Source organism: Dermochelys coriacea, chromosome 11 (genome assembly GCF_009764565.3).
Source record: "Dermochelys coriacea isolate rDerCor1 chromosome 11, rDerCor1.pri.v4, whole genome shotgun sequence".
In the NCBI taxonomy this organism is placed as follows: Eukaryota; Metazoa; Chordata; order Testudines; family Dermochelyidae; genus Dermochelys; species Dermochelys coriacea.
Window position 1 is genome coordinate 65087798 of NC_050078.2, and position 17970 is coordinate 65105767.

Sequence of the window (17970 nt, forward strand, 5' to 3'; positions counted from 1 at the left end):
CTAAATGAGCAAGGTATTATGGTTTTTGGAAGAAGCTAGCTTGTTTTTGTTTCTCCCCCTCCCGCCAGATTAGGCTTAAAATTCATTAGTAAGGGAGTACACACTGAAAGTCTTAAGCAAACTTCTTAACAGTACTGCAGTAGAAACTTGGCAAACTAAACTCGGCTTTGCAATTAAAGCAGAACATAATTCGTGTTTTGTAAGCCATGAGATTCTTCATGCTAGATGTAGGCTGCTTAAAGAGAATATTGAGAAGAAGCTGCAGCTCTGTCTTTTCACAGGGTAAAAATAACTCAAGTCTGCTACTATTCTACTGTATTTGAGGAGAAAAATATCTTCTCTCTAAACTATACAAACTCTTTAGAGCAGCTAGAAAAACCTTTATGGGACAGAGCTGCTGTATTTGAGATCACCCAAAAGCATTCTAAGGTGCTGAATGGAAAAAGACACTGCCCTTGCACTGAACAGCTGCTAATTCAAGTGGTAGGGCAAGATGGATAAAGTGAGGAAAGAAGGACAAAGGTTATATTGATAAGAGAGGGCTACTGAGGCTTGTGCATGTGTTATGGTGATAGCTATGTTCTTTATCAGTAGCTATGTGGATGGGCTCTAGATATTTACGGTAACAAAATTCTTGGAGTGGGGGAATGTCGTGAAGGAGAAAGGGCAAGGAGTATTGGGTACTAGTGCTACCAAGTGGGTGGGAGGTGAGTTAAGGAGAGGCACAGCAATGGGGGAGGGGATGAGGATGAAGAGTAGGTGAGGAGTTGTGCGTTTTGAAAGACGCTGGCGGTGGAGTCCAAAAGGAGAACACCATACCAGTCTTTTGTACAGCTGTCCTTCGGCTGATGTTATGAAGGATCTTTCCCGTGTGCTCTGACTACTTTTTAACTTATCAAGTGTGCAAATCATGTTATTCTAAATAGTGTTGGTTTTAATTGGGACTGTTTTTAGTGCTTCTTTATGATGGTGGTTGTCTTAACAGAGCTCTATTCTTTGCAGTCTGATTCACCCAGACACTTCAACTACCACACTGTCAGCACGCCTTGTGTCTGTACAGGAGGATCCAGGGAAGTCTCCTGCTCGAAACAGGTAAATTACCAAGTGTGTGTATCTGTTGAAGATCTCTTCCTAATCACAATATCATGCATCATGAATATGAAACAAATATGATTTGGTAAAATCTTCTCTTGATCAGTTCTGAACCTGTGTCCTGGTGTAATGAGGGGACCACTGTGCTACTCAAGGTGCAATCTGTTGGTTGAGATGTGAGATTAAAATCCCATTCACTTGTGGTCATTGAAGAACCCAAATGTCTTTGCTTTCAGTAATTATACAATGCCAAATGTATTTAAGTATTCTAATGTACAGCTAAACATACTTCCTGCCCCGAGAAGCTTGCAGTCTACATGTGACTAAACAAGCAAGACTAATAATAAGGCTGGGGAGGGAAAGGACCAGGAATACAGTCAGACTGTACTGTTACTCTAGTTCAGTAGTGTGGCTGTCTTGATGGTACCACGAAAACTGGATTGGGTGTTCCATTGGAACAGAATGAAAGGAAAGCATAGAAGCAGGTTAGTGAGGGGCTGGGTGAGGAGACTGTGGTTATGTCCTAAAGGCAAAAATTGGGAAGAGGTGAAAGGAAATTGAAAGCTTTTGAGTGCAGGAGAAGTGCTGTAAGTAGAAAGGTGGAAAAATTAGCTCTTATGAGGAGAGGTTGAGAGGTAACAGAAGGAATAATTGTGGTAACCAGGGCAAGAGATGCTGTACTGAATTGATTGGTTCACTTTTTAACTTCGCCTGTGTCACTGAGCTGCTAAAACCAAGGCTATTGGCTCGGGCTGCTTGGAGTAGCATCTGGATTCATAGATACTAAAGTCAGAAGGGACCATTCTGATCATCTAGTCCGACCTCCTGCACAACGCAGGCCAAAGAATCTCACCCACCCACTCCTACGAAAAACCTTACCTATGTCTGAGCTATTGAAGTCCTCAAATTGTGGCTTAAAGACTTCAAGGAGCAGAGAAGCCTCCCTCAAGTGACCCGTGCCCCATGCTACAGAGGAAGGCGAAAAACCTCCAGAGTCTCTCCAATCTGCCCTGGAGGAAAATTCCTTCCCGACCCCAAATATGACGATCAGCTGAACCCTGAGCATATGGGCAAGATTCACCAGCCAGATACTACAGAAAATTCTTTCCTGGGTAACTCAGATCCCATCCATCTAATATCCCATCTCAGGGGATTAGGTCTATTTACCCTGAATATTTAAAGATCAATTACTTACCAAAATCACATTATTCCATCATACCATCTCCTCCATAAACTTATTGAGTAGAATCTTAAAGCCAAATAGATCTTTTGCCCCCACTGCTTCCCTTGGAAGGCTATTCCAAAACTTCACTCCTCTGATGATTAGAAACCTTCGTCTAATTTCAAGTCTAAACTTCCTGGTGGCCAGTTTATACCCATTTGTTCTTGTGTCCACATTGGTGCTGAGCTGAAATAATTCCTCTCCCTCTCCTGTATTTATGCCTCTGATATATTTATAGGGAGCAATCATATCTCCCCTCAACCTTCTTTTAGTTAGGCTAAACAAGCCAAGCTCCTTAAGTCTCCTTTCATAAGACAAGTTTTCCATTCCTCGGATCATCCTAGTAGCCCTTCTCTGTACCTGCTCCAGTTTGAATTCATCCTTTTTCAACATGGGAGACCAGAACAGCACACAGTATTCTAGGTGAGGTCTCACCAGTGCCTTGTATAATGGTACTAAAACCTCCTTATCCCTACTGGAAATGCCTCTCCTGATGCATCCCAAAACCGCATTAGCTTTTTTCACAGCCATATCACATTGGCAGCTCATAGTCATCCTATGATCAACCAATACTCCAAGGTCCTTCTCCTCTTCCCTTACTTCTAATTGATGCGTCCCCAACTTATAACTAAAATTCTTATTATTAATCCCTAAATGCATAACCTTACACTTCTCACTATTAAATTTCATCCTATTACTATTACTCCAGTTTACAAGGTCATCCAGATCCTCCTGTATAATATCCCGATCCTTCTCTGAATTGGCAATACCTCCCATCTTTGTATCATCTGCAAACTTTATTAGCGCACACCCACTTTTTGTGCCAAGGTCAGTAATAAAAAGATTGGTCCCAAAACCGATCCCTGAGGAACTCCACTAGTAACCTCCCCCCAGCCTGACAGTTCGCCTTTCAGTAGGACCCGTTTGCAGTCTCCCCTTTAACCAGTTCCTTATCCACCTTATCCACCTTTTGATGTTCATATTGATCCCCATCTTCTCCAATTTAACTAATAATTCCCCATGTGGCACGGTATCAAACGCCTTACTGAAATGTAGGTAAATTTATATCCACTGCGTTTCCTTTATCTAAAAAAATCTGCTCCTTTTTCAAAAAAGGAGATTAGGTTGGTTTAGCACGATCTACCTTTTGTTAAACCATGTTGTATTTTGTCTCATTTACCATTGACTTCAATGTCCTTAACTAACTTCTCCTTCAGAATTTTTTCCAGGACCTTGCATACTACAGATGTCAAACTAACTGACCTGTAGTTACCTGGATCACTTTTTTTTCCTTTCTTAAAAATAGGAACTATATTAGCAATTCTCCAATCATTCGGTACAACTCCTGAGTTTACAGATTCATTAAAAATTCTTGCTAATGGGCTTGCAATTTCAGATGCCAATTGCTTTAATATTCTTGGATGAAGATTATCTGGGCCCCCCGATTTAGTCCCAATCTCTCCTGACCTCATTAGCATCTCTTGTAAGAGAAGCCATGTTAGCCCTGTTGTCCTGGCTGAATTCCAGTTTGGGTCACTAACTTCTGCATTGAGTTCCCCTGGAAGATTCAATTGGAGAAATCTCTCCTGACCTCAGCAGCTGTGTTCGTTCTGTGTGTACTTTTGGAACTCTGTAGGCAAATTCTGTTCAGGCTGCTTTTGAGAGAAATGAGCTTAGACAACTCCTTGGATTTCAATTGTTTGCTTGTTTGAAGTGTTGGAGGATGCAGGAAAGCTGTAGAAATTTTTTTTTTCTTACCTCTGCTGCTGGCTGAACTGAATAGCCTTGTTCCTTTTCTCACTTCACTGTTCCCACACCTGATCTTGTCTAAGAGTAGTTAAACTTCCAGGGGCCAAAGTAGATTTCAATAAATGTAAAAACTTTATAATCAGCTGCAGTTTTTTCTGAAGCTTTTGTCTAAATGAGCTTTATGATGGGGAATCCCTTGCCAGAATTTAGTCATTTTTGATACCATACATTTGTTTGGTTCCTACCCCAAAGAGCTTCCAGTTGTAACTGCCAAATCTAGGACACAAACACAAGGAGAGAACGTGATGGCTAGGACAAAGATAATGAGAGTCTTAATACTGTTTCAGAGAGTTGGTATTGTCCTCTAGAAAGATCACTGGGTGTCACCAATGTACTCCGTATTACACAAATGCGGAGCATGGTCTCTGTTAGCTCTTCAAGACTATCTAAGGAGACATGGGCAGAACAAGTTAACGGAGGTGGGCAGGGGAAAATGGAGGGCCTGCCTGGTTTACAAGGAGATTATGTGGCTGCTTTAGTAGCTCATGTCTTGGTAGTTCAGTTCCTCCTCTTTTGAGCCCCACTGAGACTTCAAAACAAAGGAACAGTGGAGGGAAGTGTGGTTGAGGGGCTGGATATAGGTGATAAAGAGGAGAGGAGGGTGACAAGCCTATAAATTAGTACCAGCAATCAATGATGGATTGGCAAACAGAGAAGGAAGTCCAGAGTTCAATGCTGAATGACTGTAAAATCATCAAGAAGCTGCAAGGGCCGTGAAGCTACTCTACTCCCAGTCCCTGCTGGAGAAGGTGGGGCTTAGAGGGCTGTTCCCAGAAGGCTCAGACTGGCTGGCTCCTTATGTGCAGTAAGAGTGTCCTGAGCAATGCCCGAGTGACCCAATTTGCAACTGCAGCAGTTCAGTCTAACAGTTATTAGTAACTTTTTTTGAATGGCTCTCTGACCTTAGAATCTATCCTTAAATGTTCACTTAGGGAAATGCAGAGTGATGATGCAAAGCCTCTGAATCCTGAGAATTTTGCCAAAGTCAGCATCCCAGCCAATGAGACTCTCTTGGCATCTGTAGCTTTGGGTCATGTAACAGAGACTGTACGCTTTCTTTTGGCAGACTATGAATTCTGATAATGCTTATCATTAATGTGTCAAAAGCACTGTGTGGGCTTCTCCAGCTAGGCAAACAAACTTAGTCATCCCTTTAAGAAGGCTATTCTGTCACTGCTGCAGGAAGTAAAAGGATTAAAAATCCCAGATGACAAAATTTGCAGTAAATATCCGGGAGATAAAGTTCAGCAAAACCTGTATTGGGATAGGTATTAGAGGGGACTTTCGCTTACTGGATCTCATTAGAACTCTAGCGTATAGCAAACTAAGTGGAATAGTTATGGAATTAATTTTTAAAGTGTTGGAGAGGGCATGTTGGAAGCTTTTGGGACTGATCTTGGATGGCTGGTTAACTGCTTTATGTGCACTAAAAGCCCTGTGAAGTTACAAGTCAGAGTTTTGGGTTCAGTACTAGATAGATTTTACATGCCACTTCTTATAATAGACACTTAAATCTTTGAGGACAATGGTTCATTCAGTGGGTTTGATAGCAAAAAACCACCACCAAACTGCTACTCCCCCCCCCCCCCCCCAAAGTATAGTTTTTTCTGATTATGCCAACTTGATCTCAGTCTTGCACCATTTTTTGTTAAGTCACTTTAAAAATATTTTACTCTTCACTTACACATTGATTCCTCCCATTAAAGGAATAGGTTTTGTGTAACTGGGGATTACTGGAGTAAGGGCTATAAAATCACAATCCACTCATTAGAGGTATGATACAAAGATCTAGAAAAGCCATGTCTACACTCTTACTTTTCCAAAGGTATCCTAGTGTATGAGAGTTGACTATCATGATACTCTTGCCAAGGCTTTCAAAAATAAGGGCTAAATGTCAGGCACTTAATGGCCTGATTTATTTTTTTTATTTCAGCTGTAACTTCCATTGAGTAGGTGTAACTTCAGCAGCTTCCATTGAGTAGGTGTGCAGCTGTATTCTGCCCAGAGCTAGGAAGGTTTCCTGGGTTGAAGTTGTATCCTAAATGCTTAGTCTTAGTGGAATAGTTACGAAGAGCCAGTGCTTCTTCCCTGTGGCAAGTGCTCGCTTATTTGCTTTATTTAACCTTTTGCTATTTCTCACTCTGTTCTGATGGTAGCCCATTTTCTGGAGGTAGGAGGGGTCTGTTCATTGCCTCTCCCTTTGACAGTTTTTTCTTTAGAGCCACTTCACATCAAAAAGACCCATATTCTGCACGCACGCGCGCGCTCTCTCTCTCTCTCTCTCTCTCTCATTCTTACCATATCCCATCCACCTCAGTCAGGGATGAACCCAGCCCCAAAAGCAGTGTACAGGCTTTGAGATGTCCTCTGAGGGTCTGAAGAGGCAATCTCACTTTTTTGTGACAGGTTTCAGAGTGGTAGCCATGTTAGTCTGTGTCAAGGTTCCTTCCCCACTCTGAACTCTAGGGTACAGATATGGGGACCTGTATGAAAACCTCCTAAACTTACTTTTACCTGCTTACGTTAAAACTTCCCCAAGGTACAAACTATTTTACCCTTTGCCCTTGGACTTCCACTGCCACCACCAAATGTTTGACTGGGTTTACTGGGAAAGCGTTGTTTAGAAACATCTTTCCCCCCCAAAAATCCTCACCAAAACCTTGCACCCCCCTGCCTGGGGAAGGCTTGATAAAAATCCTCACCAATTTGCATAGGTGACCACAGACCCAAACCCTTGGATCTTAAGAACAATGAAAAAAGCATTCAATTTCTTACAAGAATAATTTTAATCTAAGAAAAGGTAAAAAGAAACACTTCTGTAAAATCAGGATGGTAAATATCTTGCAGAGTAATTAGATTCAAAACATAGAGAATCCCTCTAGGCAAAACCTTAAGTTACAAAAAGACACAAAGACGGGAATATCCATTCTATTCAGCACAGCTTAATTTTCTCAGCCATTTTAAAGAAATCAAAATCTAACGCATATCTAGCTAGATTACTTACTAAGTTCTAAGACTCCATTCCTGTTCTGTCCCCGGCAAAAGCATCACACAAACAGACAGACCCTTTGTTTCTCTCTCCCTCCAGCTTTGAAAGTATCTTGTCTCCTCATTGGTCATTGTGGTCAGGTGCCAGTGAGGTTATCCTGGCTTCTTAACCCTTTACAGGTGAAAGGGTTTTTCCTCTGGCCAGGAGGGATTTTAAAGGTGTTTACCCTTCCCTTTATTTTTATGATAGTCTGTATCAGCAAAAAGAACGAGGAGTATTTGTGGCACCTTAGAGACTAACAAATTTATTTGGACATAAGCTTTTGTGGGCTAAGACCCACTTCACCAGATGCATGCAGTGGAAAATACAGTAGGAAGATAGATATTATATATGTACAAAGAACATGAAAAAATGGGTGTTGTCATACCAACTCTTAACGAGACTAATCAATTAAGGTAGGCTTTATCAGCGGGAGGAAAAAAAACTTCTGTAGTGATAATCAGGATGGCCCATTTCAAACAGTTGACAAGAAGGTGTGAGTAACAGTAGGGGAAAAATTAGCATGGGGAAATAATTTTTAGGTTGTGTAGTGATTCATCCACTCCCGGTCTTTATTCAAGCCTAATTTAATGGTGTCCAGTTTTCAAATTAATTCCAGTTCTGCAGTTTCTCATTGGAGTCTGTTTTTGAAGTTTTTTCTGTTGTTGAAGAATTGTGACTTTTAGGTCTGTAATTGAGCGTCCAGGGAGGTTGAAGTGTTCTCTGACTGGTTTTTGAATGTTATAATTTTTGACGTCTGATTTGTGACCATTTATTCTTTTATGTAGAGACTGTCCGGTTTGCCCAACGTACATGACAGAGGGCCATTGCTGGCACATGATGGCGTATATCACATTGGTAGATGTGCAGGTGAATGAGCCCTTGATGGTGTGGCTGAACTGATTAGGTCCTACAATGGTGTCCCTTGAATAGATATGTGGACAGAGTTGGCAATTTGCTTTGTTGCAAGGATAGGTTCCTGGGTTAGTGTTTTTTACGATGTGGTTGCTGGTGACTATTTGCTTCAGGTTGGGGGGCTGTCTTTAAGCAGGGACTGGCCTGTCTCCCAAGTTCTGTGAAAGTGAGGGATCGTCCTTCAGGATAGGTTGTAGATCCTTAATGTTGCCTTGAATAGGTTTTAGTTGGTGGCTGAAGGTGAGGGTTAGTGGTGTTCTGTTACATTCTTTGTTGGTCCTGTCCTGTAGTAGGTGATTTCTAGGTACTTTTCTGGCTCTGTCAATCTGTTTCTTCACTTCAGTAGGTGGGTATTGTAGTTTTTAAGAATGCTTGATAGAGATCTTGTAGGTGTTTGCCTCTGTCTGAGGGGTTGGAGCAAATGTGGGTGTATCTTAGAGCTTGGCTGTAGACAGTGGATCATGTGATGTGGTTTGGATGAAAGCTGGAGGCATGTAGGTAAGTATAGCAGTCAGTAGGTTTCCGGTATAGGGTGGTGGTTATGTGACCATTGCTTATTATCTCTGTAGTGTCCAGGAAGTGGATCTCTTGTGTGGACTGTTCCAGGCTGAGGTTGATATCATGGTGGAATTCCTCAAGGGCTGCTTTTCCATGGATCCAGATGATGAAGATATCATCAATGTAGTGCAAGTAGAGTAGGGGCGTTGGGAGACGAGAGCTGAGGAAGTGTTGTTCTAAGTCAGCCATAAAAATGTTGGCGTACTGTGGGGCCTGCGGGGACCCATAGCAGTGCTGCTGACTTGAAGGTATACATTGTCCCCAAATGTGAAATAGTTATGGGTGAGGACAAAGTCACGGAGTTCAGCCACCAGGTTTGCTGTGATATTATTGGGCATACAGTTCCTGATGGCTTGTAGTCCATCTTCGCGTGGAATGTTGGTGTAGAGGGCTTCTACATCCATAGTGGCCAGGATGGTGTTTTCTGGAAGATCACCAATGGATTGTAGTTTCCTTAGGAAGTCAGTGGTGTCTTGAAGATAGCTAGGAGTGCTGGTAGCGTAGGGCCTGAGGAGAGAGTCTACATAGGCAGACAATCCTGCTGTCAGGGTGCCAATGCCTGAGATGATGGGGCTTTCAGGATTTCCAGGTTTATGGATCTTGGGTAGCAGATAGAATACCCCTGGTCAGGGTTCTAGGCATGTGTCTGTGTAGATTTGTTTTTTTGTGTGTTCTGTAGATCAAACTATTTTCTTCTAACAGTCGGAACAGATAGTCTGGTATAAAGTCCTTATGTAGATATGCTCCCTCTAACCTCTAGGTATTTATGACTTCGCTTAGAATATCTCTAAACTTTCCAGAGTTCGTTAGTTACTCAGTCATTTCCCTAAAAAGTTATTAAATAGTCTTTCAGACTACATTGTTAAAAATGGCATCACGTCCCAAAAATGCCTGACATGTGTTAATCAAATGCATGCTCTCTCTGCAATGCATTGTGGCATTTTTAGTAGAATGACAGCAAATTAACAATCAGCTGTGCTAGGCAAAGTAGTGCCATGCTCTGTTTTGAGGGGTATTAAGGCTGCCTTTTGCACTTATCTCCTAATTCTCTGTTGCGTTGAACAGGCAAATATAGCTAATTGCCTTAGCTGCTATTTGATTGCTAACTTGACTGAATTCCATTTCTAACTCATTGGGCATATGGATAACCATTCTAACTAGCTATTTGATATAGATTTTATTTGCCAGTCAAGGTAAGTATAAATTGCTGAAAATAGGAGGGTCATACAAGAGACTATAAAGGATGTTCTTAGAGGACCCAAGTCTGCCACAGTTACGATGCCCACAAGTGGTCCTGTTGAAATCAATTGAACTACTCTATCTAGTGAAGCAAATAGGGTTTCGGAGGCATAGAGGTGAAATGACTTGCTCAAGGTCACCCAACAGGCCAGTGGCAAAACTGGGAATAGAACCAAGATCTCCTGAGTCCCAGTCCAGTGCACTATCCACTAGGCCCCAATTCAGGTAAATACAATCACACTTTGAATGTAATCGATGGTGACAAAGTTTTGATACGAATGTCCGTTTAGCTAGCTGGTCGTGTTTGTGTGGTTTTATATATACCTACATAAATAAAACAGTTATGCCTTCTACAGCTAGATGGCATAGTTAAACTAGTTCTTGTAAAATAATTGATTAGTACTAGAAAACACTTGATATGTGAAGTTGGTAAAACTGCATAACTTTTTCTATACCGATCTAAATGATTGGTTCTTGAAATGCTGTTAACTCATGTGACTAGGGACATAACATCTGCAGTAGCTGAGGGCTATTAGCAATGACAGCCTTAGCTGTATGTCAGAGGTATGCTGTGACACATTGCTTATATTGGCCAGGAAAATGCCATTAATTGTCCTTAAATGTCAATTGTTGAAGTACCAGCGTGGCTTCTCTTGATCCTGACTCGCTCATCACTTAAATTGAGCCTATTAATGTAGACTTTTTCCGCTTTGTCTTTAAAACACTTCAACAGGCCAGTACTACTGATTGAAAGACTGCTGCTTTTTTATTCTGTTGCTTGCTTTTTTTTTTTAAATATAACTTCAGTGTCCACTTTCTTACAGTTTCATGTTCCATTAACTTCTGTAGTCTGCATTTCCCTAGCTATCTAATAGTTCTAGAGTAAGGCCAAAAGGACTACCAGATCATCAATTCTGACCTCTGTCTTACAGGCCACCAGCAGCACCCGCACACCAAACCCAACAACCGAAATTAGACCAAGGTATTGCAGCCTTCAGGAGACTAGACTATTATGTGCCCCAGGCAGAGACTAGGAGGGACTGCGATACACCAATACCAGAGGCCCCTGAAATGGCAGGGAATTGATTTTAAATGAGATCATCCTGGTAAATGACCTGCACCCTTGCTGCAGAGGAGTCACTGCCAATCTGACATGAGCAAAAACTCCTCCCCAGCCCCATATATGAGAATCAGAGCCCAAGCACGTAGGCAAGAACCAGCTAGCCAAGCACCTGAGAGGAAGATCGGTACCACCTCCGAGCACTGGCCCACCTTATCCAGTTTATGATCTCCAGCTGTGGTATCTCTGATGTTTCAGAAGGAGACCAAGAAACCCCAAAAAGAAAAGGAGTACTTGTGGCACCTTAGAGACTAACAAATTTATTTGAGCATAAGCTTTCGTGAGCTACAGCTCACTTCATCAGATGCATTTGGTGGGAAAAAAGAGAGGGGAGATTGATATACACACACAGAGAATATGAAACAATGGGTTTAACATACACACTGTAAGGAGAGTGATCACTTAAGATAAGCCATCACCAGCAGCAGGGGGGGGAAAGGAGGAAAACCTTTCATGGTGACAAGCAAGGTAGGCTATTTCCAGCAGTTAACAAGAATATCTGAGGAACAGTGTTGGGGTGGGGTGGAGAAATAACATGGGGAAATAGTTTTACTTTGTGTAATGCTGAAGTGAAGAAACAGATTGACAGAGCCAGAAGAGTATCCAGAAGTCACCTACTACAGGACAGGCCCAACAAAGAAAACAACAGAACGCCACTAGCCATCACCTTCAACCCCCAACTAAAACCTCTCCAATGCATCATCAAGGATCTACAACCTATCCTGAGGGACGACCCATCACTCTCACAGATCTTGGGAGACAGGCCAGTCCTTGATTACAGACTGCCCCCCAATCTGAAGCAAATACTCACCAGCAACCACACACCACACAACAGAACCACTAACCCAGGAACCTATCCTTGCAACAAAGCCCGTTGCCAATTCTGTCCACATATCTATTCGGGGGACACCATCATAGGGGCTAATCACATCAGCCACACTCTCAGAGGCTCGTTCACCTGCGCATCTACCAATGTGATATATGCCATCATGTGCCAGCAATGCCCCTCTGCCATGTACATTGGCCAAACTGGACAGTCTCTACGTAAAAGAATGAATGGACACAAATCAGACGTCAAGAATTATAACATTCAAAAACCAGTTGGAGAACACTTCAATCTCTCTGGTCACTTTGATTACAGACCTAAGAGTGGCTATCCTTCCACAAAAAAGCTTCAGAAACAGACTCCAACGAGAGACTGCTGAATTGGAATTAATTTGCAAACTGGATACAATTAACTTAGGTTTGAATAGAGACTGGGAATGGATGAGTCATTGCACAAATATTTCCCCATGTTATTTCTCCCCCCCACCCCACCCCCCAGTGTTCCTCAGATATTCTTGTTAACTGCTGGAAATAGCCTACCTCGCTTGTCACCATGAAAGGTTTTCCTTCTCCCCCCCCCCCCCCGCTGCTGGTGATGGCTTATCTTAAGCGATCACTCTCCTTACAGTGTGTATGATAAACCCATTGTTTCATGTTCTCTGTGTGTGTGCATATAAATCTCCCCTCTGTTTTTTCCACCAAATGCATCCGATGAAGTGAGCTGTAGCTCACGAAAGCTTATGCTCTAATAAATTTGTTAGTCTCTAAGGTGCCCCAAGTACTCCTTTTCTTTTTGCGAATGCAAACTAACACGGCTGCTACTCTGAAACCTGTCAAGAAACCCCAGACTCCACTGGGGTTGGGGAAGGGAGAGAATTCCTTCATGACCTCTGCAGGTGACCTGAAACATGAGATTTTGAGGATATCGAGCATGAACCAGATGGGACCCCTCTGCCCCACACTGTCAGAAGGAGCCCTACGAGTCCCACTTACAAAGTGGTTTAGCTCTCTTAAAACTATGCTTGTTTGCTCCCCACAACAAGGGGAGGCTGTTCCAAATCCTCACTTCTCTGATGGTTGGAAACCTGATTTCCAGCCTGAATTTGTTCACTGTCAGTTTGATTAACATTTCGTTATCTGTCCTATAATTCATAGCTTATTCCTGAAAAAACTTAATGCACTAAAAGATGATAATGCCTAAAAGAGAAGACAACTGCACAAGTTGCACAATTTTTGCCCCTCCTAGAAAACAAACCAAAACCCTGCCAGGAATCTGTTTAAAATCACTTTTTAAACTAGCCTAAGTTGGGTATTGTCCCCATAAAGAACTCCCATTTCAAAATGCATTACTGTGAGGTGGGTGGGGAAGAGAAGATAAAATAAAATATACTCTGGGTCACTCTGAGGCATCCCAAAGCTGTGGGGTGTTGAAGAGGAGGATATATTATATAGTGACAAAAAGCAAATGCATCACCTTTTGTGAAACTGTTGAATGCATTCATTCACTGGAGTGTGGGACTTGACCCAGCGTTTGGAAACAGTTGGGTCCAAGGTTGATTTTTCCCACCCACCCCCCACCCCCATCCTTATGGGGAGAAAAAAAACCCACTTGGCTCAAATAATCCTTCTGATGTGAAGCTGTTCAATATGAACTATTTTGCCTGTTAACATCTTTTATAATATAGAGATTCCATGTAATCTCTTTCAGCATAATATCACTATAATGTTCCCTGTATTGCAGCCATCTTAAAGTGTCATTCCCCTCCTCTCCCAAATTAAGTGCTGCTTTGGAAAGCTAGTGTATGCTAGCACATTGCTTAAAGATTCTTGAAGCATGTTGTAAGGTCACAGCCTGTTCTGATAAAGTTTTGTTTGAGGGGTTTGCAGTCTATAAGTATTGTTTCTCTTTCTCTCTACAGATCGGCCAGCATTACTAACCTGTCACTGGATCGGTCTGGTTCACCCATGGTGCCTGCATACGAGACATCCGTCAGTCCCCAGGCTAATCGCACATATTTGAAAGCAGAGACCAATGAGGATGAAAGAAAAATTCTTCTGGTACAAACTAGATTTTTGTTGTCTTCCATTGTGATAGCAATGTGTTATGTATGTCTGTCTAATGCTTTCTTTGTGGTACATCTTGTGGCTCGTGTGTGTGTGTGTGTGTGTGTGTGTGTGTGTGTGTATGCTTTTTTAAAATGATCCTTGTTTTTTTCCTTATGGGTTAGCAAGTTCTAATTGTAATTAGTTGTTTTAATGTAAAATAGTTATCTAGTATTTTGAATGAATTAGAGACCATAGCTAAAGTTAGAAGTTTTGAAATTTGACCTCCGCATCTGCTTTGCTTGCGGAGTTAATGTAACTTTTCTCATAGGAAGTAGCACTAATGCATTTGTTCCAGGAAAAGCTATCAAAACCAGTAGCACAGCACTCTGGAGCAGTCCTGTTATAAAACATTCTGTTGTGTGTGTTGTGAGAAATACTACATAAAACTGAAAAAAACAAAATCCCAAACCCCTGTTTACATACTTAACGTTTATAAAATAAAGTGAATTCAAATGGAGGGAGGGGGGAGATGTTTCATTTAAAACTGTCCAAACTGCATAACTAGTGTTGAATCTTTCTGGACGTCTGTTACCATTCAAAACCAATAAGGTCAAATCTTGTAGTAGCACTGTCTCCCTGTGGATTGCATATGTAAGGGCAGAATTTGATGATTGGTGGTGGCTCATCTTTTTATTGTAGAGCTTCCACATTGAAGCAAGCTTTGTAATGAGACAATTCCTTCCTTTCAAGGAGAATGCTGTAGCAGATAGGCTCTGCAGAAGGGATCTAGGAGTGTCGGGGAGAGTAGGGGGACAGTTTAGGATCTTATTCAGTCTGGGGGACAGAGGCACTTACAGCTTAAACATTACAAATACAGCTTGGGACAAAATAGTCAAAGCTGTTCTGTCTTCACTTCACTTAACTTTAGATCTGATTTTTAGAATTGTTGCTTTTATGCAATAATTTGGGATGTCATAATTGCTTCTTGCAATACAGGAGCTGTCCTGAGTCCCTGTCAGGTCATGATACTCTTAAGTGGTGCAGTGAATTGACTATACTGTGATTAAAAAGTTAATGGCCTTTGCTTGCAAAGGGGGAGTTTGTGACAAGGTGCAGGAGCACTGGAATTCTGAATGAAATCCATGCATGCTTCCATAATCTGCAAGCTAAAATCTAGAGTTTAAAGTGTTAAATTGTTCTGCCACTTGATTTCAGTCTAAAACACACAAAGCAATATTAAGATGACTGAATTCTCTTGAATCAAATTTTATATACTCCTGTCATGGCAGGAGTGGCGTGCTTTGTAGCTGACCACCCAAAAACATGCAGTGCACTGGACAGGCTAGCATGGGATGCATAGAACTGGAATCAACCAATCAGTGGGACCAGATTCCTGTAAGATGAAGCCAAGGGGGGGTAGAAATTTCTGGGGTAAATATAGTAAACCTGCACACACAACTGGGTTAAAATCATAGAATTTTTTTTCGGGGGGAGGATAAGGAGGATCCTAAGAAAACTGAACTTTCCTGGCAAACTTGTCATCTCAGCAAAAGGGTTAGAGGAGAGGAATGCTGATCAGATTTGATAAATCACTCAATTACTTGAATTTTTAAAGGGGTAAGGAACTGGGTTTGCTTATGGTGTATGAAGAGGCATGTAGTAGAGTCCTGGCTTTTTTTTTTTTTTTAGTGTGTGTGTGTGTGTGTGTGTGTGTGTGTGTGTGTTTATATAAAAAAAAAAATCAGGAATGTCGAATCTAGTCTTGCTCTGGGAGATATCAGTATGTCTTGTGAGCTTTTTTTAGTCCTTTGTTTGAAGGTGGTTTTTTTTTTTTTTTTAAACACACAACTCTAAAAACTGTCCTAAACAGAGATTAATAATAAAAATAAAAACACTTGAAGTCTAAATGAAAATCACTTCCTCTCTCAATCAGTTTACTTGATAACTAATGTCATAATTCTACTGGTTCTGTGTGTTTACATAGTCTTCCGGGGGGACCCTACAATTCTTTAGGCTAACTTTATGCATCATGTAGTAGCAATTAAAGAAACAATCCCAATTCTTTCCTCTTTTCCTCTTTGGGCTGTTTCAACACCAGCAGATCTTTTCCTGTGGTGCATGTCCTTTCAAATGACTGGAACATCCATCCACAAGAATAAGAGCACTGTCTGGGTGTGCTGGTGGTGAAGAGTTGTGCTGGCCTGCAGAGATGCAGCCATGACCAATGTAAATGTTAGCTAGGCTACAGCCATACTAGTGTCAGTCGGTTTTATGACAACATGACTCAAAGTTGTAGTGTAACTAACCAACACCTCAGACCCTGTGATTCAGAGTTGTCTAGCACCAGAAATTTATGGAGAGAACCTGAATCGTAGGGTGTGTGGAAATCCTGTTCATAGATGTCCTGGGCCCTTGGTTATGTTAACTGGAAAGTGAGGTCCTAAAGGTGTCTTGCCATGCAAAAAACTAGCTTTGATTGCCTGGCCATGGCTGCTCTTATGGAGGTGGAAGTACTAGTAGAGGAGTGTTTGCATCAAAATGGATGGAAGCCTGAACCTTAAGGATTCAGAAGGGGGTACAGAAGATTGGAAGTAGGGATTAGGTGGTGTGATTTGGCCTCTCAATTGGCAATAAGTGGAGATGATGGAGAGGCATTCGTCCATAGAAATGGGATGGTAGAAGTTACTTGAACAAAATGGCAACATAGAAAGCATCATCCTCAAAGCGATCTCCTTAACTAGTTGACCAAAGAGAGCTCTGAAACAGGCTTGAGTGCAGCATTCAGATGAACAGCACAGAATGTTCAGAAGAGCATTTATTGCTTTATCTGAAGAAAGATTCAGTGTTCCTTGGTCTTCTACATAGCCCCCAGTTCCGGGGGGCTGGAAGAGGGAGTTCAGCATGGTAGCTTTACTGCTAGGAAAGTACTTGCATGACTTACACAGTGAGCTTTTGCATTGTTTGTATGTATAAAATATTACTGCAAAAATTCTTCCCTTCTTTCTGAATTGATCTTTGCTGCCTCATTTTCAGTATATAGGATCACTTGCTGTAAAAGAAAGGACTTAAATAGCAGCTGATGTATACTGCTTATTTAGAAGCAAATTCATAACGGCTTCGACTTTACTCTTATTATTGGAAGTCTGTTGCTCAAGAGCCAATTTGAAGGCTTGTGCTGATGTAGCTGTATCTAACTGCAAGGTCAGTCTTTCTAAAACCCTTCGTAACTGTCTCTCTCTCACACAGGACTCTGTCCAGTTAAAGGATTTGTGGAAGAAAATTTGCCATCACAGTAGTGGGATGGAGTTTCAGGACCACCGCTATTGGCTGCGGACCCATCCTAACTGCATTGTGGGAAAGGAGCTAGTTAACTGGCTCATCAGAAATGGACACATTACTACAAGGTATTCCTGATATTTAAAAATGCTTAAATTAAACCCATCTGCCATTGCACTCATTGTAGGTGTTGTTTGGCATGTGTGTAAATTTTTTTTTCCCCCAGTGGTATATTCTCCCTTTAAAGTGAGTTGCATGTGTATCAGTGGATGGAGAGAGGAAATGAGACTCTGATCTCCTCCCTTCCCCTGAACAAGGGAAAGAACGTCTTTAGCTCATTTGCTAATTCTGACCGCACATAACTTAACGAAGGGGCAAGTTGAGTCAGAAGCTAGGGCAGACGACTAGCCCAAGGGAAAGGAGTTTCCCAGTGGGAAGGGAAAGGTAGCTGGGGGGCCGGGAGGCAGCAGAATTGGAGTAGCAGACTGAAATGGGCAGAGGGGACAGTGAGAATGGTAATCGCTAAAACTGGCACTAGACTACTGTTAAGAATGTCCCTATTTTTGGAACACTGCTTTGTTTCATAATTGCTGATCAACTCATTCTTAAAGATTTTCTAATGTTGGTTGAACTAAGCCGTGCCTTTTGGGTAGATGCTCTAGTGATAGTCTCCACTTTTAAATAATGTAACCTCCGTAAACAAAAGATCAGATCAGCTGTGCTGTGTGGATATTGCAGTTGTGTTTCTTAGCTGCATGAGCACAACCTTGCTGCTATAGCTGGCTGGCCTGGGAGTGGGGCTCAAGACCCCTCTAACTATTTGTTGGCTTTGGATGGCCC

The 17970-nt window shown here is 41.9% G+C and overlaps 1 protein-coding gene across 9 annotated transcripts in view; it reads left to right on the forward strand.

The window, feature by feature from the left end:
• Window positions 1–17970, forward strand: part of PIKFYVE (phosphoinositide kinase, FYVE-type zinc finger containing) — a 101999-nt gene that overhangs the window by 17169 nt on the left and 66860 nt on the right. For all 9 annotated transcript variants that reach the window (XM_043505663.1, XM_043505658.1, XM_043505659.1 and 6 more), the window contains 3 exons: window positions 1003–1092; window positions 13728–13866; window positions 17101–17258. In XM_043505663.1, coding sequence (XP_043361598.1) covers window positions 1003–1092; window positions 13728–13866; window positions 17101–17258 — 387 coding nt within the window. The remainder of the gene's footprint in view (window positions 1–1002; window positions 1093–13727; window positions 13867–17100; window positions 17259–17970) is intronic.